Source organism: Dendrobates tinctorius, unplaced genomic scaffold (genome assembly GCF_039654945.1).
Source record: "Dendrobates tinctorius isolate UK_male_01 unplaced genomic scaffold, ASM3965494v1 ptg000062l, whole genome shotgun sequence".
Taxonomy (NCBI): Eukaryota; Metazoa; Chordata; class Amphibia; order Anura; family Dendrobatidae; genus Dendrobates; species Dendrobates tinctorius.
In genome coordinates this window covers 16,300,717-16,327,504 of record NW_027361730.1, presented here as the reverse complement: position 1 = coordinate 16,327,504, position 26,788 = coordinate 16,300,717, and the positions used below count along the sequence as shown (strand labels likewise).

General features: G+C 43.9%; 1 protein-coding gene across 2 annotated transcripts in view; it reads right to left on the bottom strand.

The window, feature by feature from the left end:
• The window catches only part of LOC141092951 (TRPM8 channel-associated factor homolog), a 109,385-nt gene that overhangs the window by 44,421 nt on the left and 38,176 nt on the right, over nt 1–26,788 (bottom strand). For both annotated transcript variants that reach the window (XM_073579328.1, XM_073579327.1), the window contains exons 3-6: nt 24,420–25,345; nt 24,136–24,230; nt 20,888–21,101; nt 12,244–12,483 (exon numbers count right to left, since the gene is read on the bottom strand). In XM_073579328.1, the coding sequence (XP_073435429.1) occupies nt 12,244–12,483; nt 20,888–21,101; nt 24,136–24,230; nt 24,420–25,345 (1,475 nt within the window). The remainder of the gene's footprint in view (nt 1–12,243; nt 12,484–20,887; nt 21,102–24,135; nt 24,231–24,419; nt 25,346–26,788) is intronic.

The window sequence follows — 26,788 nt, the reverse complement described above, 5'->3', positions numbered from 1 at the left end:
GAGGAGGCGATAGAGCTGGAGGCTGAGTCAGCAATGTAAGACAAAACTTTTTCCTGATGCTCTGCCTTTAAAAGCGGTTTGCCAACTCCTAGAAAACTAAGCGTTCGAGGCCTTATGTAGCCAGACGATGAAGCAGGGTCAGCACCTCCTGCATTCGGTCCTATTTTGCTCTTGCCACTACCATCAGATCCACCACCAACACCATCATTACCAGCTGCCAACCCCCGCCCAATTCCACGGCCTCTTCCACCAGCCTTCCTCATTTTTGGTAGAAATGTAGACAAAATCCAACAAACTATATAGTAATGTAAAACAAGGTAAAAGGTGTCTATAGGACAGAGGAGATTTAGAATTTCTGCACACACTTGTGGACAGTGGACACTTTTGGATTGTGTGAGGCCCACTGATATCTGAGTGCTATGTGACACGCTCGATGCACAGCTGCCTGTGACCAAAGTGACGAGAGGATAATGGAGATTTTGAATCTCTGCGTACACTTTTGGACACTGGACACTTGTAGATTGTGTGAGGCCCACTGATATCTGAGCGCTATGTGACACGCTCGATGGCACAGCTGCCTGTGACCAAAGTGACGAGAGGATAATGGAGATTTTGAATCTCTGCGTACACTTTTGGACACTGGACACTTGTAGATTGTGTGAGGCCTACTGATATCTGAGCGCTATGTGACACGCTCGATGGCACAGCTGCCTGTGACCAAAGTGACGAGAGGATAATGGAGATTTTGAATCTCTGCGTACACTTTTGGACACTGGACACTTGTAGATTGTGTGAGGCCTACTGATATCTGAGCGCTATGTGACACGCTCGATGGCACAGCTGCCTGTGACCAAAGTGACGAGAGGATAATGGAGATTTTGAATCTCTGCGTACACTTTTGGACACTGGACACTTGTAGATTGTGTGAGGCCTACTGATATCTGAGCGCTATGTGACACGCTCGATGGCACAGCTGCCTGTGACCAAAGTGACGAGAGGATAATGGAGATTTTGAATCTCTGCGTACACTTTTGGACACTGGACACTTGTAGATTGTGTGAGGCCTACTGATATCTGAGCGCTATGTGACACGCTCGATGGCACAGCTGCCTGTGACCAAAGTGACGAGAGGATAATGGAGATTTTGAATCTCTGCGTACACTTTTGGACACTGGACACTTGTAGATTGTGTGAGGCCTACTGATATCTGAGCGCTATGTGACACGCTCGATGGCACAGCTGCCTGTGACCAAAGTGACGAGAGGATAATGGAGATTTTGAATCTCTGCGTACACTTTTGGACACTGGACACTTGTAGATTGTGTGAGGCCTACTGATATCTGAGCACTATGTGACACGCTCGATGGCACAGCTGCCTGTGACCAAAGTGACGAGAGGATAATGGAGATTTTGAATCTCTGCGTACACTTTTGGACACTGGACACTTGTAGATTGTGTGAGGCCTACTGATATCTGAGCGCTATGTGACACGCTCGATGGCACAGCTGCCTGTGACCAAAGTGACGAGAGGATAATGGAGATTTTGAATCTCTGCGTACACTTTTGGACACTGGACACTTGTAGATTGTGTGAGGCCTACTGATATCTGAGCGCTATGTGACATGCTCGATGGCACAGCTGCCTGTGACCAAAGTGACGAGAGGATAATGGAGATTTTGAATCTCTGCGTACACTTTTGGACACTGGACACTTGTAGATTGTGTGAGGCCTACTGATATCTGAGCGCTATGTGACACGCTCGATGGCACAGCTGCCTGTGACCAAAGTGACGAGAGGATAATGGAGATTTTGAATCTCTGCGTACACTTTTGGACACTGGACACTTGTAGATTGTGTGAGGCCTACTGATATCTGAGCGCTATGTGACACGCTCGATGGCACAGCTGCCTGTGACCAAAGTGACGAGAGGATAATGGAGATTTTGAATCTCTGCGTACACTTTTGGACACTGGACACTTGTAGATTGTGTGAGGCCTACTGATATCTGAGCGCTATGTGACACGCTCGATGGCACAGCTGCCTGTGACCAAAGTGACGAGAGGATAATGGAGATTTTGAATCTCTGCGTACACTTTTGGACACTGGACACTTGTAGATTGTGTGAGGCCTACTGATATCTGAGCGCTATGTGACACGCTCGATGGCACAGCTGCCTGTGACCAAAGTGACGAGAGGATAATGGAGATTTTGAATCTCTGCGTACACTTTTGGACACTGGACACTTGTAGATTGTGTGAGGCCTACTGATATCTGAGCGCTATGTGACACGCTCGATGGCACAGCTGCCTGTGACCAAAGTGACGAGAGCATAATGGAGATTTTGAATCTCTGCGTACACTTTTGGACACTGGACACTTGTAGATTGTGTGAGGCCTACTGATATCTGAGCGCTATGTGACACGCTCGATGGCACAGCTGCCTGTGACCAAAGTGACGAGAGGATAATGGAGATTTTGAATCTCTGCGTACACTTTTGGACACTGGACACTTGTAGATTGTGTGAGGCCTACTGATATCTGAGCGCTATGTGACACGCTCGATGGCACAGCTGCCTGTGACCAAAGTGACGAGAGGATAATGGAGATTTTGAATCTCTGCGTACACTTTTGGACACTGGACACTTGTAGATTGTGTGAGGCCTACTGATATCTGAGCGCTATGTGACACGCTCGATGGCACAGCTGTGACAAAAGTGACTAGAGGATAAGGGAGATTGGATTGCTTTTAAAAAAGCAGTTTGCGGAGCAGTGGGTAAACAGCAATGCCAGCGTGTCAGGAAGCCTTAGAAGGCAGCCCAACAACCAACACCACTGATACACCACAATATAGCCTCCCCTTGCACTGCACACACAGTGACTTGTGTGTTGTGCAGGCCAAATCGCTAGCAGCAGAAGCAGTTCTTTTGTCTTCTTCCCTGCCTAACGCTCTCCCTACAGAATCAGCAGCAACCTCTCCCTATACTAAGATCGGCAGAAGTAAGATGGCGGTCGGCGTGCACGCCCTTTTATACCCCCTGTGACGCCCACCAAAGCAAGCCAATCACTTGCATGCCCTTCTGAAAGATGGTGGTGACCCGTGCCTATGTCATCACGTTGCCCACAGTGTCCATGGATCCTGATTGGCTGAAAAAGAGCACAAAACAAACTTTTGAAACGCGACTTTGGCGCGTAAGTCGCCGACCTCGTGGCCGACCTCATCCTAGGGTCGGGTTTCGTTTCATGAAACCCGACTTTGCCAAAAGTCGGCAACTTTTGAATTTTTTCGACCCATTTCGCTCAACTCTATTTATTACATAGTCCCAGGTGGGACTTCACTGTCCTGTGACAGATCGCTGACCTGTCACAGGCACTACTGCAGACTTCCTCATGCCTGCGCTTTGCAGGCACTGAGGAAGCCAGCTCCCTGCAGGCCCCCGTCGCCATCTTGGATTCGGGGGCCTGTAGGGAAAGAGACCCCCGCAGCAGCGCTGCACATTGCGCTGCTGTGGGAGGCTCAGGGAAGCACGGAGGGAGCCCTCTCCCTACTGATGCTTCCCTTTAACCCCTGGTACACCGCGATCATGTTTGCAAGGGGTTAACGTGTGGAAATCAGCTGACACCCGGCCGCGATTAGCGGCAATCACCACGTGGGCACCGCTGATCGCGCTAGACGTACTATCCCGTCCATGGGCATAGGGGCCCGGGTCCCATGGACGGGATAGTACATCTGATGTCAGAAAGGGGTTAATGAGAAAAAATGAACTTTTTTGAATTTACCAAATGGCTGCAATGAAGCAAAAGTGGAAAATTTAAAGGGGTCTGAATACTTTCCGCACCCATTGTATATAAAGTATGAACCCCCACATAGCCTCCTATATACAGTATGCACCCCCACATAGCCTTCTATATGTAATATGCACCCCCACATAGACTTCTTCATACACTAGGAGTCTGCACATAACCTCCTATATACAGCATGAGCCCCTATATAGCCTCCTACATATAGTACTAACTGAAGAGCCCGGCGCTGCCCGGGCGTAGTAACTAACTACAGTTAGTTATAGCAAATTAAAATGATTATACTGTATCTATATATATAAAGCTGAGTATAGAGCCCTGCCCACTCCGCATAGCCACATTCACTATAATATATGGGTCATCATCCCGTCAGCCAGAGCCACCGGACTACTCCCCCTAATATCTCACATCATCCCGTCAGCCAGAGCTACCGGACAACTACCACTAATATCACACATCATTCCGTCACAGCCGCCGGACTACTACCCCTAATATCCCACATCATCCCGTCAGCCAGAGCCACCGGACAACTACCACTAATATCCCACATAATCCCAACACAGCCGCCGGACTACTACCCCTAATATCCCACATCATCTCATCAGCCAGAGCCACCGGACTACAACCTCTAATATCCCACATCATCCCGTCAGCCAGAGCCACCGGACAACTACCTGTTATGAATGGGTCACCGAGGAGGAACAACAAAAAGCTAAGTCCCAGAAAACCAGAGAGGTTGGTAACTATGCAGATTGCAGATCCCTGATCTTAACCACACAACTTACAGTAGCAGTGGAGCGTTCCTACGATGTTCCTAGACGCCTCGTCACTGACGGAGGACTACATAAAAGTAAAGCAAGAAAAGGGAAAACTAACTGCCCCAGAGCAGACCCCAAAGGAATAGACAGCCCCCACACATGTATTGACGGTGAAGCAAGATGAAAACACAAACACACGCAGGAAAATAGGCTGAGCAAACGATGGGGTCCGACTAACTAGAGAGGACAGGAAAGGAAAGCCACTGTCTGCAATCTGCCAAAAAACCTACCAAAATAATGTCCAACACGTCTGATAGCAAAATTAACCCTGAAGTCACTAGACTTCTCCCACTATATCAGCACTCTGAAATATTCTGAAACAGCAAAAAGAGGCCAATCTAATAAGGGACAAAAAGGCAAATTGGCAAATACAGATAAATAGGAGTGGAAGTTCAGCATAGCCCCAGCAGGGGCAAACTGACCACACAAGAAACTGAATTGACCAACAAGCGTAAGTGTGAACATTAGCAAAAAACAAACTTAACTTGAGAAGACTGGAAGAGAGCTGAAGTCCAAGACCTGAGAAGCAGACTGAATCACCAGCACCAGGATAGGTCGTTGGCTGTCTTATATTCAGTCTGGTACTCCAGAGATCCAATCGTTATCCTCCTCATCAGGTGGCAGATCACTACCACTTAAACCAACCTCACTACCTCCTGTCACCACCAGAGGGAGAACGGAAGGAGAACTCTCAACTGGTGGAGCAGAAAATAAGCTCATAACAGTACCCCCCCGAGGAGGGGTCACCGAACCCTCATCCATGCCACCAGGCCGATCAGAATGGGCCGGGTGAAAAGCACGAACCAATTTATTGGCACAAATATCAGAGGCAGAGACCCAAGAATTATCCTCCTGGCCATAACCCTTCCATTTGACCAAATACTGGAGTCCCCGTCTAACCAAACGAGAATCCAATATTTTCTCTACCTCATATTCCACATTGCCTTTAACCAATACAGGGTCAGGAGGTGCCGCCACAGTAACGACTGGCTCAACAAACCTCTTCAACAGTGACTTGTGAAATACGTTATGGATTTTGAACGTAACTGGAAGAGCCAATCGAAAAGAAACAGGATTAAGAATCTCCAAAATCTTAAAAGGTCCAATAAATCTGGGCTTTAATGTTGGAGATGCAACCTTCATAGGAATATTCTTAGACGACAACCAAACCATATCACCCACTTTAAACCGGGGACCAATGATCCTATGCCGGTTGGAAAAACGCTGGGCCTTTTCCTGAGAGTGACAACTTATCCACCACTTGGTCCCATATCTGCTGCATTCTCAAAACCACAGTGTCCACACCTGGGCAGGACGAAGATTCCACTTGCCCTGAAGAGAATCGAGGATGAAACCCAAAATTACAGAAAAAGGGTGACATCAAAGTGGCAGAACTAGCTCTATTGTTTAGCGCAAATTCGGCCAAGGGCAAAAATGAGACCCAATCATCTTGATCAGCAGATATAAAACATCTTAAATAAGACTCCAGGGTCTGGTTTGTTCTCTCAGTCTACCCATTGGTCTGGGGATGAAACGCAGAGGAGAAGGATAACTGAATTCCCAGATTGGAACAAAAGGCTTTCCAGAATCTGGAAACAAACTGGACTCCTCTATCGGATAAAATGTTCTCAGGAATCCCGTGTAACTGAACCACCTGTTGTAAAAACAAGGGTACCAACTCAGCGGAAGATGGCAACTTTGGGAGTGGTACAAGATGGACCATCTTCGAAAATCTATCACAAATCACCCAGATAACAGTCATTCTCTGAGAGACAGGAAGATCAGAAATAAAATCCATTGAGATATGGGTCCATGGCCTCTTGGGCACCGGCAGGGGCATCAGCAACCCACCAGAACGAGAACAGGGTTTAGACTGAGAAAAAGTCCCACAGGACTGTACAAAATTCCTGACATCACGAGATAAGGCAGGCCACCAAAACGACCGACTCACCAAATCTCTGGTACCAAAAATACCCGGATGACCAGCCAATGCGGAGCAATGGACTTCAGACATAACTCTCTTTCTCCACTGGTCAGGAACATGCAATCTTCCCATAGGGCAACGCTCAGGTTTATCCTCCTGAAATTCCTCCAGGGCGCGTCTCAAATCGGGCGAAATGGCAGAAAGAACTACCCCCTCATCTAGGATAGTAGTAGGCTCGGTCACATTAAGAGAATCAGCAAAGAAACTCCTAGAAAGGGCATCTGCCTTAACATTCTTAGTGCCTGGAAGAAAAGAGACCACAAAATTAAAACGGGTGAAAAACAAGGCCCATCTAGCCTGTCTAGGATTCAAGCGTTTGGCCGACTCCAGATAAATCAGATTCTTGTGATCGGTGAGGACCACAAATTGATGTCCAGCTCCCTCCAACCAATGTCTCCACTCCTCAAATGCCCATTTCATGGCCAACAATTCCCGATTCCCCACATCATAGTTGCGGTCAGATGGGGAAAACTTTCGAGAAAAGAAGGCACAGGGATTCATCTTAGAAGTCACAGGGTCTTTTTGGGACAAAACAGCTCCTGCACCAATCTCAGAAGCGTCTACCTCCACTTGAAATGGAAGTGAGACATCAGGTTGCCGTAAAACTGGAGCTGAAGTAAATCTCCGCTTAAGCTCCTGAAATGCTGATACAGCCTCAGGAGACCAATTCAGCACATCAGCTCCCTTCTTGGTCAGATCAGTCAGTGGTTTGACAATACTAGAAAAATTACGATAGCAATTAGAAAAACCCAAAAACTTCTGGAGAGCCTTCAAAGAAGTAGGCTGAACCCAATCAAAAATGGCCTGTACCTTGGCCAGGTCCATTTCAATCGTCGATGGAGACAAGATAAATCCCAAAAATGAAATCCTCTGTACACCAAAGAGGCACTTCGATCCCTTAACAAGCAGGGAATTCTCCCTCAAAATCCGGAACATAGTCCAGACATGTTACACATGGGAATCCCAATCACTAGAAAAGATCAAAATATCATCCAGATAGATGATCAAAAACTTATCCACAAAGTCTCGGAAAATATCATTCATAAAGGACTGGAAGACAGAATGGGTATTAGAGAGCCCAAAAGGCATCACCAGGTACTCAAAATGTCCCTCCGGAGTATTAAGCGCCGTCTTCCATTCATCCCCGTGCTTGATGCGAATAAGATTATACGCCCCCCTGAGGTCAAGCTTAGTAAACCAGCAGGCACTCTTAACTCTGGAGAATAAATCAGACATCAGAGGTAACGGGTTCTGATATTTAACCGTCATCTTGTTAAGAGAACAATAATCAATACACAGTCTTAATGAACCATCTTTCTTGGCCACAAAAAAACCAGCATCTAAAGGTAATGAGGATGGTCTAATATGACCCTTCTCCAACGACTCCTTAATATAGGATCGCATAGCATCATGTTCGGGTACAGATAAGTTGAAAAGCCGACCCTTGGGAAATTTACACCCAGGCATCAAGTCAATTGCACAGTCATAACTCCTATGAGGAGGCAAAGACGCAGACTTACTCTCACTAAATACATCAGAGAAATCAGCCAGATAATCAGGAATATCATGAGACTGAGGAGAGGTGGAGAAAACAGGAGCGTCCCTAAGAACACACTGACAACCCCAACTCACCACAGAGACAGATTTCCAATCCAAAACTGGGTTATGAGTTTGCAACCAGGGGAACCCCAGAACAATAGTATCGTGCAAATTATGCAGCACCAAAAATCTACAATTTTCTTGGTGGTCTGGGGCAACTCGCATTATCACCTGGGTCCAAAACTGAGGTTTATTCTCGGCCAAAGGAGTGACATCAATACCCCACAAAGGAATAGGCATCTGCAGAGGCGTCATGGACAAACCACAACGTTTAGCAAAGTCCAAATCCATCAGATTCAGAGCTGCTCCTGAATCCACAAAAGCCTTAGTGGAAAATGTGGACAAGGAGCAGATCAGAGTAATTGCCAAAAGGAACTTAGGTTGTATACTGCCCACAGCAAATGTGTGTGCAAAACATTTCTCTCGTTTAGGGCAGACAGAAATAGTATGAGAGGTGTCTCCACAGAAAAAACACTGCTTATTACGCCTTCTAAACTCCCGACGTTGCGCTATAGACAAAACCCCATCACATTGCATAGGTTCAGACATTTGTTCAAAAGGTGGCAGCACATCCCGTGTAGTTTTACGTTCACGTAAACGCCGATCAACTTGAATGGCTAATGACATACAGCCATCCAGACCAGAAGGATCAGGAAATCCCACCATAACATCTTTTACGGTCTCTGACAAACCTTTCCAAAAGAGAGCTGCCAATGCACTATCATTCCATGTAGTAAGGACCGCCCACTTTTGGAATTTTTGACAGTACAACTCTGCAGGATCCTGACCCTGGTCTAATGCCAACAGGGTTCTCTCAGCTTGATCAACGGCATTAGGTTCATCATACAACAACCCCAAGGCTTGAAAAAATGTATAAACATTAGTCAAAATAGGATTTCCAGGTGTCAGAGAAAAAGCCCAATCCTGGGGATCACTGCGCAGCAAGGAGATGACAATTTTAACCTGCTGCACAGAGCTCCCCGATGAATTAGGCTTCAAGGCAAGAAATAATTTACAATTATTCTTAAAATTCAGAAATTTAGACTGATCCCCAGAAAATACATCAGGAGTAGGAATCTTAGGTTCAGCAGCATGTGACTGAATGAGGTAGGTGGAAATTCCCTGCACTTCAGCAGCAAGTTGCTCCACACGATCAGGCAATTGCTTAATCTCCATTAGGAGAAAAAAAAATCCTCCTACGGCCCCAGAAAAAAAGAGGAAAAAATATACACAAAAAAAAAAAATTCTGACACTTTTTTTCTTTTCTTCTTCCTTTAAACAATTTTTCCCTGCTTTTGAGTACCCTAGAAACTGCGGTATGGCTGGTGATTCTGTTATAAATGGGTCACCGAGGAGGAACAACAAAAACCTAAGTCGCAGAAAGCCAGAGAGGTTGGTAACTATGCAGATTGCAGATCCCTGATCTTAACCACACAACTAACAGTAGCAGTGGAGAGTTCCTACGATGTTCCTAGATGCCTCGTCACCGCCGGAGGACTACATAAAACGTAAAGCAAGAAAAGGGAAAACTAACTGCCCCAGAGCAGACCCCAAAGGAATAGACAGCCCCACACACATGTATTGACGGTGAAGCAAGATTAAAACACAAACACAGGCAGGAAAATAGGCTGAGCAAACGATGGGGCCCGACTAACTAGAAAGGACAGGAAAGGAAAGCCACTGTCTGCAATCTGCCAAAAAAACCCTACCAAAATAATGTCCAACACGTCTGATAGCAAAATTAACCCTGAAGTCACTAGACTTCTCCCACTATACCAGCACTCTGAAATATTCTGAAACAGAGCAAAAAGAGGCCAATCTAATAAGGGACAAAAAGGCAAATTGGCAAATACAAATAAATAGGAGTGGAAGTTCAGCATAGCCCCAGCAGGGGCAAGCTGGCCACACAAGAAACTGAATTGACCAACAAGCGCAAGTGTGAACATTAGCAAAAAACAAACTTAACTTGAGAAGACTGGAAGAGAGCTGAAGTCCAAGACCTGAGAAGCAGACTGAATCACCAGCACCAGGATAGGGCGTCGGCTGTCTTATATCCAGTCCGATACTCCAGAGATCCAATCGTTATCCTCTTCAGGTGGCAGATCACTACCACTTAAACCAACCTCACTACCTCCTGTCACCACCAGAGGGAGAACGGAAGGAGAACTCTCAACTGGTGGAGCAGAAAATGAGCTCATAACAACTACCCATAATATCCCACATCATCCCATCAGACAGAGCCTTCGGACTACTCCCCCTAATAAGCCACATCATCCCGTCAGCCAGAGCCACCGGACTACTACCCCTAATATCCCACATCATCTCGTCAGCCTGGGGTCAGATACAGAGCGCTGAGTGGAATGGTCCTAACCTCCATATTGGGGATCCCTTTAAGAGAGGCCTGGCATTAGAACCAGAATGCTGAGTGGATTTGCCCTGACTTCCATACCAATGATCCCTTTAATAGAAGCCTGGGTGAGAATCAGAGTGCTGAAGGATTTACACTAACTTCCATACCGGGGATCCCTTTAAGAGAGCCTGGGATCAGAACCAGAGCGCTGAGTGGATTTGCCCTGACTTGCATACCAATGATCCCTTTAATAGAACCCTGGGGTCAGAATCAGAGCGCTGAGGGATTTGCCCTGACTTCCATACCCGGGATCCCTTTAAGAGAGCCTGACATCAGAACCCGAGCGCTGAGTGGATTTGTCCTGACTTGCATACCAATGATCCCTTTAATAGAACCCTGGGGTCAGAATCAGAGCGCTGAGGGATTTGCCCTGACTTCCATACCGGGGATCCCTTTAAGAGGGGCCTTGGATCAGAACCAGAGCGCTGAGTGGATTTGCCCTGACTTGCATACCAATGATCCCTTTAATAGAACCCTTGGGTCAGAATCAGAGCGCTGAGGGATTTTCACTGACTTCCAAACAGGAGATCCCTTTAAGAGTGCCTGAGGTCAGTACCAAAGCATTTGAAGGCAATTGCCCTGACTTCCATACCGGGGATCCCTTTAAGAGAGGCCTGGGGTCAGAACCAAAGCGCTGGATGGATTTGCCCTGACTTCCATACCGGAGATCCCTTGAAGAAACGCCTGGGGTCAGTACCAAAGCGCAGAGTGGATTTGCCCTACCTTCCATACCAATGATCCCTTTAAGAGAGCCTGGGGTCAGAACCAAAGCACTGGATGGATTTGCTCTGACTTCCATACCAATGATCCCTTTAAGAGGGAAGATGTGCCTATAGGATAGAGGATGTGTGATGGGGATATGGGCACGGGAGGGGGGATTCATTCCTGTCATGAGCTCTGTGCTCCTTTCTGGGGCAGACAATGACTGGGAGCTTATGTTCCCAGGGATGCTAGATTTCTCCCACCATGTCAGTGTCTGCTGAGGTGTTGTCAAGTGGGAAAACTTGCTCATAGCAACCAATCACAGCTCGGCTTCTTTTGAACAGCTCTGGTGAATTGAAAGATGATACACACACACACACACATACATTCAGTTTTATATATAGAGATACAACCCCATATAGATTCCTATATACATTAGGATCTTGCACAGAGCAATCTATATATAGTACGAACACTCATATCCTTTACATATTAATAAAAAAAACATATACAGACAAGCTCATCTCACTCCCGTTCCCCTGGCTCTCTGGTAGGGTCCCTGAGGTTCCACTTCTACTGGTCAGAGCGTACATGCTAGCGTGATAACATCATCGTGCCAGTTTCAGCTGATGACATCATCGCGCTGGCATGTCACAGCAGAGGTGACAGGAGCTCCCCTGGAGCTGCGCTGCCATTCTGTATCGTCGACAACACATCGCCAGGTTGGTCCCTGCCGGGATATGTAGGATGCCATTGCCATATGATGAGGGTAATCTAGCAAGGGGAACTCCGCAGCCTTGAGCCCCGGGCACTAGCCCAGAGTGCTCTCATTATAATCCGTCTATGGTGAGCATGCTTTACACTTCCTGCAGCCTACTAAAAATATCTTCTATTAGCAGGTTTTTATGTTTACTCAATGGCTACGTCACTTACCTGCTGAGATTTGCACATCTGCAACAAATCTTTCAGGACGCAGAAATTTCTTTGGAATTGCTGCCAGTTCAGCTATTGCACACATTATGGAGTCCCACTGAGATAACAAAACATCTGGATCTTGTAATGACCGGATAGAGTCAGAAGGAACAGTCAAAATTATATTTTCTGTTATCAGCTCGGCCCAAGGAATTTGGGATGTACGAATTATCTTCAACCAGGATGAAACTTCAGTCTTTCCTGGGGGAAACACAATACTATAGATTATTGGTCTAAAATTAATAGTTAAAGCACTTGTCCACTTAACTCATCAACATTGGTGGGTGTCTGATATCTGGCACCCCCACTGATCAGTTGTTTCCAGCTTTGGTGGCGGCTGGATGTTAACAGTATATGAAGCAGGAATAGCCCATGCTGTTCCTGCATTGTATACTATTTGCATTCAGCCAGTGCTGTTAATTGTTGATCGTTGGTGCACAGTGTCTCAGGCCACACAAATCTGATATTTATGCCTTATCGTAAGGTCATCAGTAACACAGTTCTGGGCAAGCTAACGATTTAAACTGTCATAAGCAGCGAGCACGGTAAAAAGCAGGCATGTGTTAGCGGATAGCACTCCGACCAATGTTATACTATGGGGCAGTGCAGATTTGTGCATTTTTTCTCATACCGATTTAGCATGAGAAAAAAAATTGCAGCATGCTGTGAATGGCTCTGCAAATCAGATCAAGTTTTTGAATTTACATGGACACAGAGAATGGACAAGATGCAGAAATTAAGTTCACTGTCTTTAACTATGTTCTCATCCACATGCTACCTTACAGACTCCATGCTCCATGAAGACTTGTTTTTTCAGTCTCTGCTTATATTAGCATGAGATGTTGAAAATGGCAAGAAATTAAGTATTTGGTGCATTCTTGATGTTGCCGATTTTTTGCAGCATTTCTGCTCAATTTAGCTAAACTAGTTTACATGCATTTTGAGTACATTTTTTACATGTGTTTTTATGTTTTACCCTGCTGCAGTTTTTGTCTCCTTTTGCTATCTTATTTTTTTTAAAGAAAACTGATTTGTTTTGGAAACTTCCTGTTAGTTACTTAACTTTGATAAAACTTTACTGATTAAGTCATGTGCAGATGGCAAGCATATTTAGTAGAAATGCACTAAAAACATATGCGCATTTTGCCTGCAGATTTCACAGGTCTACTAAAAAAAATTTTTTTCTAATCATCGCAGGTGACTTTGTACTTTTCTGAATCATCTCTTTGTTCTGATTTAAAAAATGTGTACAGTTTTTCTGTAGCACGTATAGTTTCCATAGAGCAGCAACGTTATTATAAAGTATAGGAAATAAACTGGCGACATTAAGCAAACAGTAATCTACATATCAGAAAAAAATGCTTTGCCTTACAAAACAGTTTTTATTGACCCAAAATAATTTCACATGCAAAAAAGAAACCAAAATATGAGCAGAACTTAAAAGTGCTCGACATTAGACTGTCGCTGATACGATTTTTCAGGGTTGTCCCTATATAACATCCAACAGTAATCTGCCATCATTGAGTCATTCCAAAAACCATGGTAGCAGTGTTCCATTACTTTAATGTCGTGGTGAAACCGCTCGCCTTGTTCATTGCTTACATCCCCAAGGGATGAGGGAAGAAATCTAAATGTGAATGCAGAAAGTGCATTTTCAGAGACATGCGACATCCAAGACACTGGTATGTATTTAGCAGTTTCTCAACACCTTAAACAATATTCTGGAGATTTTTGTTTTCCTAAGACGTTTTCACAGATCCACTTGAAGCTTTTCCAAGATCTCAATTCCTTATCATTTAGAGTTCCTTCAAACACATCATCTCTCATAAGCTCTCTGATCTGAGGACGAACAAAAACTCCTTCCTTCAGTTTTGCTGGTGAAATGTTGGAGAATTTCTGTGAAATGTACTGGAACCCTTGCAAATTTGTCTTTGCCATGGCTTTCACAAAGTTTTTAATCAATCCCAACTTTATATGTAGTAGAGGAAGAAAGATTTTTGTTGGAGTAACTAAATGATTATGCTGAACACTGCCTCTACCTGGAGTATAGATATTTCTTTGTCCCCAATCATGATGAACATACTGCCCTACTGCATTTCTGCTGTCGCATAAACACAAGAAGCAACAATATTTTGTGAAACCTCCTTGTATTCCCATTAGCAGACGAATCACTTTCAAATCTCCACAGATATTCCATTGTTGATGCTTATATTGTATAGTATCCAAAACAACTGACAGATTTTCATAACTTTCCTTTAGATGACATGAGTGAGCAATAGGGATTGATGGTTTCAATGGTTTCATATTTCAATTGTGAAGCAAGATCATTTAATTCATGTTGAGTAAAGCATTCTGGCCGCTCCATCAGGTACATACTCCTCTTGACTTGAGGTCTCCATGTCTTTGCCAGTAGCTTCAGCTCCATAGTCTTCATATTCTACTTTATTTTCATCCAATCCAGACAATGGTTGTACAGGAGATGGCAAGGTACCATCATGTGTAACTGGCCTAATCGCAGATTCAAGTTCAGGGTAATTAAATTTATGTTTGTTGTTTATAGAAAAGCCCTTCAGTTTGACAAAACAAAAGTAGCAGTTGTCACTATAATTTTTGGGTTCTCTCCAAATCATGGGAACAGCAAATGGCATAGCCACTTTCCTCATATTCAAGCAGTCACGAAGACCATTTGAACCACTTGAGCGTATCACATGAGGGGCTCAGCTTTTGTCTTGATCACCAAGTGGACACTTAAAGTACATCCGGTACATCTTTCAAGACAAGCAAAGAAATGGGACTAACATAGGAAAAACCTCATACATTGAAAATGCAGAAATAACGTAATAACAAAAATACTTCTGTCTCAGAAACTTTATGTGATGGAGCAAAACTAAGCATATTTTTGGAATCAGCACATCAAACATAACTCCAAACAGATATATTACCTTTGCTGATGATTTTTAATGTTGACCAGTGTTTTTTACATCTCATTGAAGTATATATAGGGAAAATTTGGAAACTAACAAGAAAAAAAGCACAGGTTGTGGATTGCAAAAACACACCAGAAATCAGTTTGCACAGCGCAAACAAAATTTCTGGAAATTCCATCCACTTTGCCAGAGCTAAATTTCTTGTACAGTAGAAATATGCAATAGTACATTGTTTAGGCTACATAGACTGCTCTTGTTCTCAGCAATCATAGTCCTGTTTATACAGTATGATGTACCACTATGATCTCTTGCTCTGCACAATAGATCATTTCACCCGATGAACAAACATCTTCACTCATCAAGTGATTGGTAGCCTGTTTACACCAAAATATTATTGTTAAGAGTGTTCTTAAAAATTATCGTGAACAAACTTTAAGTGTAAATTCAGCTTTAGGTCTCATGCCTACTTGCGATGAAATCGGACAAATCCGATTAAAAATCAGATTGAATTCGGACCAATGTTAATTTATGATGGTGTCTTCATCTGAGTTTTTTTTTCCAGCTCGGATCGGATCACGATCGGACTGGAAAAAAATAGCAGCATCCTCCGATTGTCAGGAAAAAATAGGATCGCATCCCGCAATAGAAGTCATTCTGCAGCGTGGGAGAATGAACTGGCGGGGGGGGCAATAACCATGGTCCCTTCCTAGGCTATGAATATCTGCCCCCAGTCTCTGGCTTTCCCTCTCTGGCGCAGAAAATTGTGCCGGAGCACAGGTCATTGTTTTCTCCTAAAAGATTCTTTTTATTAAATACACACATGTCCCATAATTTGCACACACACTATACTAATTATATTGGTCACTGACATCTATATATCAAACTATTATGCATGTGTTTACTGCATGTAAACCATGTCTTCTATCCTGTTGGCTCCTGCATTGATTTTACAGAAGCTGACAAATTAATTGATGGCTAATTTTCTATCTATATCTCTATGCAATATATATATATATATATATATATATATATACACACACATACACCTGTTCTATGTGTATATATCTATTCTATCTATTCTATTATAACCTATTTTATTCTAAACTGTACCTGGCAGATCATTTGCCAGCTTTTAATCTATCTATCTAAAATATACATATATATTTGAAGAATATTTCATTTTAAAACGATGTGTAAATGACTTAGAACATTTCTCTATGTAAAAATCGCATTGCAGTCTGATAGCAATTGTACTGCATTCGGATGTAAATTGGATGCTAGGTGTGAAAAATCGGATTGTACTCGCATAAAAAACGCCTGATACTCGCATGACAATTACATTACACTCGCCCAACTCTCCTGCATCAAAACCGGACCGATTTTTAAATTTCTAGTGTGTCTCCAGCCTTACACTGGCCTCCAGATTTAGGGTATGTGCACACGTAGTTTTTAGGTTGTACGGATTTTGTTGAAAAATCCGCAGGTAAATCCACAGGACAAAAGTCCTGCGGTTTATCTGCGGATTAGCCTGTGGTTTTGCCCTGCGGTTTCACACCTCATAATGGAGCAGGTGTGAAACCGCAGCGGAATCCGCACAAAGAATTGACATGCTGCGGATTGTAACCCGCAGCAAATCCGCGCGGAAAAATCTGCAGCATGTGCACAGCGTTTTTCAGTTTACCATTGAAAACAATGGTACTGTACAACGCACCTAAACCTGCTGCGGACCCGCAGGGCCAAAACCGCTGCAGATCCGCAGCAGAATCCACACCGTGTGCACATAGCCTTATTATGAATGTAGACCTATTACAACCCCTGGCAAAAATTAGACACAGCTGACTGTGAACAACCAACATCTTTTGCAACATTGCGTGATGATTTACCTTCTTTTTAGGGTATGTGCACACGCTGCAGATTCTGCTGTGAATCCGCTGCGGATTTGGCCCTGTGGATCCGCAGCAGTTCCGCAGACATTGTACAGTACAATGTTTGCCAATGGGATTTCAAATCCTCAGTGCACATGCTGTGGATTTTTCCGCACGGATTTGCTGTGGTTTTAAATTCGCAGAATGTCAATTTTTTCTGCGGATTCCGCTGCGGTTTGGCACCTGTTCCATTGTCCAGGTGTCAATCCGCAGGGGAAAACCGCTGACAAATCTGCAGGAAAACCGCAGATCTATTTACCTGCGGTTTTACCTGCAAATCCGTGCGGAAAAATCCGCAGGTGAATCCGCAGCGTGTGCACTCACCCTTAGGGTGTGTGCACATGCTGTGGAATGCTCTGCAGATTTTTCCACGGGGATTTACTAAAATCCGCAGATAAATCCGCAGGTCAGAAGACCTGCAGTTTATCTGCGGATTAGCCTGCGGGTTTGCCCTGCAGTTTATCATCTCTACAATGGAGATGGTAAACCGCAGCGGAATCTGCAGAAAGAATGTCAATTCTTTCTGCGGATTTGAAACAGCAGCAAATCCGCACGGATAATTCCGCAGCATCTGCACTGCAGTTTCCATTTTCCATTGATTTTAATGGTACTGTACACCGCAGCAAAAAATGCTGCAGATTCGAAGGACCAAAACCGCTGCGGATCCGCAGCAGAATCTGCAGCATGTGTACACACCCTTAGAGTTTGATAATCCTCTCCTTTGTTTCAATTGACATCTCTCGTGTTGGAGCCATGATTCATGTCTGTCCACTTGGTGCAACAGCTCTCCAAGGTGTGCTCTCTCCTTTTCAGATGCAGACTAACGAGCAGATCTAATTTGATGCAGGTGTTAATTTTGGGAATGAAAATTTACAGGGTGATTCCATAATTTTTTCCCTCAGAATTGAGTGATTCCATAATTTTTCCCCTATGCTAGGTTAAAAAAAGTAACCATTACTGGCTACCACATTTTTTGTTCTTGATTTCTTTTAGTGTTTCTTGAAGCCAGAAAGTTGCCATTTGAATTGACTTTAGTTTTGTGCCATGTCTGTGATCTGCTTTTTTTCTACAAAATTAAACAACTGATTCCATAATTTTTGCCAGGGGTTATAGGATCTGCCATTGGTAGAGCCCAATAGACTACCTCCAGTGTCATGCTGAGAGGCACAATTCACTGCAATACAGAAATACTGCAGGAAATTATACCATCAATAACAAACATTTTGCGCATTAAAAATACTTTTTTAAAATACTCTATTAAGTCAAAAAAGAAAACAAAAAAATAAAAAAATACACATGTAGAATTTTGGCCTCCATAACAATCCATATTATGTTATTTTACCTCTATGATAAATATGATAAAAAATAGCAAACAATGTGTAACAACCCTTCTGGCATCACTGCATGGCCTCCCATCCCCCGCACACCAACTTACTTACTGCTTCAAGCCATGCTGTGAATTCTGTCTGCTGCCAGCCCTGTGCTCTGGGCCTCTGCTCTCCTGCATGCTTCCTGGCTATGCGTGTATAGGGGGGCGGCACCAGAACTCTCTGGTTCTTATGCAGTCAGGGAGCACCTGTCTAATCTGTGTCATGATTTGTAGTTTTGCCCTGTCCTGTATTTTGTATAATATGTCATGTAACTTTCCTCTGGTTGTATTTGCTGTAAATTAACCATGTCTCCTTCCCCCAATACTTTGCAATGTCTTGTGATTTACCTGGACCATAATCTAATTTAGGCTTGTGTCAACAGCTAGTGGAACTTTGGCTATTGTTTTCCTAAGCAGAAGATAACCTACAATACACATCCTGTAGACTAAGTGGAGCCCTTACATTTCTAGAATCTTCTGATGGACCAAACCATTGAATAGTAGGTGTGACCCCTACCCCCCTTCAGATGGACTGATCCCAGGAGCCCTGACAATACATTCTTGCTTTAAGATCAGATGTGAGTTGAATGCTAAAAGAGAAGGACGAGGCTGTCTGAGGAAGCTTCGGCCTCTGTGTGATCGTGGTGGATTTCTGGGACTCTTAAAGGACTATGGTTTTGTGATCTGGCACAAGGATTGTCGGGAGGTGCCCCCGAATCAGTTTCCTGTGGACTTATTTTGGGACTCTGCAAATTACCTTCGTGTTGTTCCTATTTTTTGGTCAATAAATCTGTTGGATTATTCCCAGGCCTGCTGTCCCTCCTTGCTCTGGAGAATACTCCCGTCACAATCTGTCCCTGACCAATTACCTAGAGCCCTTGACTATTTAGGTCTGCCACACCCACTGGAACATTGCCTGTGCAATGTCTAAACTCAGTTAGCATCTTGCTACTGAGCCTGCCAGATCCTCTCCTGTGTATCTCCTCCTTCTCTGGAAGAATACTCTTTGTCATGCCTAGTACCTTGTCCGCCTGCCAGGAGGCAGAATATCCTGGTCCTTGAGACTTAGTCCCTGCTCCTTGTCTGAACACTGTCCTACCCCTGCCTCCTTGTCTTTGGCTTCCTTCCCTGCTGTGTCTTTCCTTGTGTCCTCCCTGTCTGTGCCGCTGCAGCATTGCAGCTCTGTCTGTGCCTCTGTAGCCTTGCAGCTCTCTGTGCCTCTGCAGCTGCAGAACCTCTTGCTGCAGCTTCTCTCCACAGACCTTGTGGTTCAGCTTTGCTCTGCTGCTGCAGAACCTCTTACTGCAGCTTCTCTCCACAGACCTTGTGGTTCAGCCTTGCTCCGCTCCTGCTGTCGCTGCAGAACCTCTTGCTGCAGTATCACTCCGCATTCTTGTGGCTCTGCCTACTCAGCACTCCTGCGGCTCTGCCTACTCAGCACTCCTGCGGCTCTGCCTACTCAGCACTCCTGCAGCTCTGCCTACTCAGCACTCCTGCGGCTCTGCCTACTCAGCACTCCTGCGGCTCCGTTTCTAACCTGTTCCAACACACTCCACTCCTTCTTGCCTATACCGTTACCTGCATCTGCTGTGTGAACAGGCGCCTGCCGGTTCCTTCTCATACCACGCCAGCCTGCCCTGTGTCTCCAGGCCGTGCCCGCTTGCCCTGTGTCTCCAGGCCGTGCCCGCCTGCCCTGTGTCTCAGTCTGCCTGTCAGTCACACCTGTTCAAGTGACTTGTCCCCGAGTGGGATCAGCAGCCACAGCCAGACACCCCCCTGGAGTGGCACCCGACAGCTATCTGCCGCACAAGCCTGACCTCAGCATCAGAGGCTCCAGCGAAGACTGAGGTAGCTGTCGTAGTCACGCCCCTTCCAGGGTAGTCTGGTTTGTGGCACAGTGGGGCCACAACCCCCCGGCTCGTGCCATTCAGCCAAGGCGCGAGTGTGACAGAATGCCTGGAGTGCCATTTTTTAAATCACCCCCCCCCCCAACACCACAAAAAACGAAAAACAATCAAAACTCTTATGTACCACAAATTTATACCGAAAAAAAGCAGCTCATGCCACAAAAAATAAGCTTTCACAAAGCTCCTGTGTATATTTCTATATTTGTAAAGTGCTGCAGAATATGTTGGAGCTATATAAAGTTATTATTATTATACTTATGAGGGTACTACTCTGTTTACAGTTGCTTAATCCTAATGTGATGACACCCCGAGAGTTGAGAAACCTAATAACCATGTAGCATTAGTTTCTACTAATCTAATTTGAGCAATAAAACTAATATGGTTGCACTTCCAGAAAATTTGCACTTGTCATGTGCAGAGTATGTCCTTTTTGAAGGGTGCTCTTAATTGAGCATAAAAAAAATACATCTCACTTACCATTTATAAATGTTGGCGCTCGTTCTGCTCCATAGACTGTAACTGGAATTGTTCCTAGTTGACTTTTCCCCTTGACAATAACATACAGGAGTCCTCCCCAGATACTGGATACCACAACCTTCTCATGAACAACGTTCTTTTTACACACAACCACTGGAGCACGGCACAATTGTTTTGCTGAGCTCAGGTCATCTGTCTGACAACCGATCTGTACCTAAAGTGTAGTATAAAAGTGCATAAAATTAGTTATGGTTGGATGCAGAAAAATCAATCCGGACCAAAAAAATAAATAAATAATATATCCTATAAGCAAGACAAAAACCTTGAATACCAAGAATATTTAAACTATTACGCCATGATGCACACTAAAATCTATACAGAATAAAAACATAAAATTTATGATACAGGAATGAATCATAGCAAATAATAAAACATGGAAATTCACCAACATGAAAGTGCTACTGTATTATATCATATCAAACGACTTGAGAAATGTACAGCATTGTATTGTTTCTGCTACAGTGCTGTGTAATCAGTTTGTCCTGTCCCTCTCCCTGTAGCCCAGCTCTGATGTCAGTAAACCCGCGCTTCTCGCTCAAATAGTGTATGTTAGCCATGTTGCTAGTTCATGTTGATGCATGCCTGATTTAAAAACGTCTTTTTACCTACTGCAACCACTACTGTTGCACCTATGATGCTGCTACTACTGTGCATCATCCAAGAATTCAGCTGGAAAATAAAACTTCCTCTGAAATCTTCATACATGATCTGCAGTCAAGTTAAGATATCTGATGAAATCTCTTCATGTGAGTACTGGTTAATACAGACATCCATAGAAATGGTGTCTCAAGAGCCCCACACTCACAGCCAAGTTTTGGAGTCATAATAATACATTTTATACTCATTAATAGAGTATAGAATAACTTCATCATCAAGATCCATGAATAAAGTTACATCCATCTACTGTCAAAAGCCTACAGATTCAAATAAATACAAAAAATGGAACAGAATTATAAGATGCTCAAAATAATAAAAAAAAGTAAAGAAAGCATAGGATCAGGTAAAACTGTGGTGCACAATCCAGAATAGTGCACAATCCAGAATAATCATGTGTTTGTATGTAATTTAATTTATGGATGATTAAGTCATTCTACAGGGAGGGCCAGTTATATGGAAACACCTAAATAAAATGGGAATGATTGGTGATATCAACTTCCTGTTTGTGGCACATTAGTATATGGGAGGGCCATTTTGCAGTCGGCCATTTTGTATCCAACTTTATTTTTTTCAATGGGAAGAGAGTCATGTGACACATCAAACCTTTTGAGAAATTCATAAGAAAAACAATGGTGTGCTTGGTTTTAACATAACCTTATTCTTTCATGAATTATTTACAAGTTTATGACCACTTATAAAATGTGTTCAAAGTGCTGCCCATTGTGTTGGATTGTCAATGCAACCCTCTTGTCCCACTCTTGACACAAATGTACGCTTGCCCCTGCTTGGTGCATATTTTTGGCGACAGTGCACACTGGACATCCGGTGCACCTGATTCATTAAACATTGCATGCTGCATAATGAATCATGCCAGTGTACTCTATCGAGCACTTCACCACGACTGACATTCGTTACACCACTCTTAATTAGTTGTCACTCTTGTTTCTACTCTATGGGATTTTAGAGTGCATCATGGCTCAATAAAGTTTATTTAATTTATTATTATTATTTTGGAGTAACCTTTACTTGGTATTGTATGTTTTTGTACACAGAAAAAGCCTGACTGCATTGCTTTTACTATCATATAAGACTAAGGGTACTGTCACACTTAGCGATGTACCAGCGATCCCGACCAGCGATATGACGCGGTCAGGATTGCTGGTGCATCGCTAAGTGGTCGCTAGTGAGCTGCCACACAGGCAGATCTCACCAGCGACATCGCAGGGGTCGCTGCTTACCTGTCAGACGAGGCGATCCTGACGTCCTCACGCCCGCGTCCACGCGTCGCTCGTCGTCACAGCAGGAAGCTGATGACGAGAAACGGTCCAGAACGTTCTCACGCGATCAGCGATAACCAGCGGGGGAGCGGTCGGAGGTAAGTATCAGACATAGCGATATCGCTAGCAATATCGCTATAACGTCACAAAAACCAGTGACGTTATAGCGATATTGCTAGCGATATCGCTTAGTGTGACAGGTCCTTAAGAGCAATATACCAACAATGAACATCAAGGTAAATTTGCATTTGTCTTCAAAGCATGATTTCTCAGCATTGGCACATCAGATTGCTGCAAAAAGGTGTCATTGTTATTGCTGCACTAGAACCAATAAAACTACAGACCAGAAGTGGCCACATCATTCTGCATGCTCTAAGATTAGAAATCCTAAATGCTGCTCTTATTGAAGAGTTCTAAGCCCCAGCAGAAGAGAATGAAAGTTGACACAAGCTGATTATCTTCATATTAAATCTTTTCACAGATTAGAGCTCCATTTTTCTGCATAAACATAAATGATAAAGATAACATGTTATTTTCCTGTAGTCATCAAAAGAGGAGGTTTAGTATTAAATTGTATTTATTTGGGGCACTGTAACAATTACGAAAGCGTTATCCAGTAGTGGGCCACACCTTCTTAAATGCTCCAGTGCCTCAAATAAAATAAAAACACATACTCACCTCCGGGATTGGCGCTGATCTAGTGATGTTGGCATGCAGTTTCAAGGGTCTCACTAGACATTATTACGGTATGTCATGTGAGTGCTGCAAAATTTTAACAAACATTGCCAGAACAGTGACAGTCCAGGAGGCGAGTACCTGTTTTAATTTTATTTGGGACATTTAAGAAGAGATTGTCTAATAGTAGAGAACCCCTTTAAGTATAAACATTTAGTATACTAATGGTACCTCATATTGCCATAAATTGAAATTATTAAGAAGACAATTTGCAGTAATCTCCCATGATCTGTCTTGTGGCAGCTGCGGGTGGTCAGAATGCTGCCTTTAAAATCTATATCTAAACAGTACATAGGGATTTGAAGCGATGTATAAAAGACAAACATAGGTTAATAGATTAATTAAGCATAGAATTTTGGACCTGAAAGCAACTTTATGTTAGGAGGTGTAGATTTATTTGCATATTGAGATTTAAAGGATATCTCTATGAATGTTGTTTAATACTATCACAGTAACCCCTTGATCAGGCGACTTTATATTATATTATAAATATGTCGTAATTCCAATTCTAAAAATTACCTGTAGACCTTTCCCTACAACTGTTGCTGGAAATAAAAGAGTTGCTTTTATTCTAGGAGGCAGGTAGAGTCCAGTACTTCTCCAGGCATCATAACCTACATGTATTATAATTCAATAAATATTTGTTACTACAATCAATGTATGAAAACACATTATATTAGGATATTATATTGCAAAAGAATCACTTTATGATTTTATGAAGAAAAAACAGTCTGTGTAAAATGATTTGTCAAAATCGGATTTGATTTTCTGTAAAGTTTAAATGTTAATTGTAGATTCATTACCTAAGTTTGTTGCATCAATATGCACTGTAACACAGGGATCACCCAGTTTACCCATACAACTCATTTCCTGGGCCAAGATCATGATGAAAGCCTCCTTGGAGCAGCTTTTTACTGGATGCTCTTTACTTGCATTGGGTAAATTAAATGATTGCACAAGGTCTGAAAGCTCCTGCCACATTGATGAAACAATAGGACTTGCCGGTAACTTCAAAAAACTTGTCACATCCTTTCCGAGCTGGGACATCCAGGAGCTTAGCGGTGGCTTTAGCTCAGTCACACTTTTCAGATCCTTCAAGAGTTGGCACAATGCTCTGGGGAAGTGATATGTGTTAGCTGCTGTCTGAGGATTCAATGCTTTATACACCTTTTGCTCAATTGTCCTGGACAGAATGGTGATTCCAAGTTTGTTGAGGATTTTATTGCCAGGATATTCTGAAACCACATCTGGATTGGAATAGGACCAGGACCAAGATTGTCCACCAATAAAAAGACTTCCTCCCTCTGCCACAAACTGCTGGATTTTTTCTGCTTCCCCATCACTGTAAGCGCTACAGCAGTACACACTGAGCCCTGGAACCAAATCAGATACTACACAAGGTAAGCCTTCTTTCCGTAAGATGTTAGCAAGGGTTTTCAATTCTTTATTCACACCGATCTTCCCCTTTCTACCCATATCTAACCAAGAAACTGTGTTAATGGTGAAAGTCTTCAGTTCAGGTTTAGATAAAAAATCTTCATGTCCCTCAACAACAACACGTCCCTTGCCATAAAAGGCTGCACCAACAAAGCATTGATAAACATCAGTCATTCCAACTGGAAAGGTCAGAGGTCCATGAAGTAGAAGTTCTGAAGGAATACCTTTCCCACTGATGTCCAGAGTAGTTATATTTTGCAGGATAGTCTTTAGGTTTTTGGTAAAGTCCATGCTACAAAGAGAAAATAATCACAAATGTTAGCACTAAGAGATAAGAGAGATCAAAACACCTTGTATATCAAGACGACAGGAGACTGTAATAAAAAATTCAGTAGGTTGACCAATTAAAAAAATGTATCTTGAGCTGCACCAAGTGCAAGTGTGGCGCCTCCAGGAGTATGGTCACCACATTGGCATTACCTTCCTCCTAGGGAGAGTGATTTCACGCCTGGAAGCAATGAAGGGTCTCTCTGGCAGTTAACCATAACATGCAACACAGTTCCCACTCCGGGTCAGCAGAGGGAGCTCTGAACCCAGAACTGAGGGGAGGAGCTGTCTCTGGGGGCCAGGAAGGAGTGAGTCAGTTAGTGTGAGGAGGGCATCATGTGCAGACGTGGAGGAGAAGAGCTGGGGAGACTGAGGAAAGGAGGGAGCTCAGTGCCAGTGATAGCGCATGATCTGGAGCCTGGTCTCCAAGGGTGTATGGATACTAATGGTCCTGCACCAGAAACCAGAGGAATAGGAAGCTGTAAATGCCCTATTCCCACATAATCCTCGGAGGCACAACAGCGACAGGTGAGCCAAGAGAGATAGAAGGCTACGGCTGTCTGCCATGCGAGTGGAGTGTGGATAACATCAGAAAGGAGGAACTCCAGTGTAACTCAGAACTGGGAGTACTTCATAGAGAGCGCTAGTAAGGAGACTGCACAACCCATCTGCCAGAGTGATTCCTGATTTGCTTCCAGGCTAACCAGCTCCTGTGCCATCTGTACTCAGGACCCTGGACTGCATTTGCCAAGTAAAGGTAAAGAAACTGCAACCTATTGTGTCCTTGCCTTCTTGCTGCAACCTCCCCGGCACTGCTACATCTCTGTTCCTGACATTGCACCTTCCTTCCCAACACCCAGCTACACTGCCCTGGGACTACAGCCCTGCCTGTGGATGGCTATAAGATCATTGCTTCACTACACCATCTGTCCACAGGTGGCGTCATGAATCATCTATTCATAAACTTTATTCCATCACTTCACTCCCTTCATGGACGCCCAGGGCCACGGACCAGGTCACCGCCACTGTGACACTTCCCAGTGAAATACCGGCCAGGTACCGAGTACCCCACTGCCCTGGCGGGTGATCCACAAGTGAAACGGAGGCCAGGGGGGTAGTCATGGCAGCGGGTGGCTGCACTGGAACATGCTGGCCCTCCACTCTATTAACACACAGTAGTTCACTCACTTGCAAGTCAGGGTCGATTTCACATGGCCGGAAGTCCTTTTCCTTTAACACCACACAATGACAGTCAGAGTTCAGGTTCAACGTTAACAAAACGATTTTACTCAGCTCGTCTAGTTTAGTCACCAAAACAGTGCAAGATTATTCGCAGAATATCACCCTTCTGTTCCCTGTACTGTCCCTCACTACTCCAGAAAAATAGCGATACTTATAATAGCAGTCA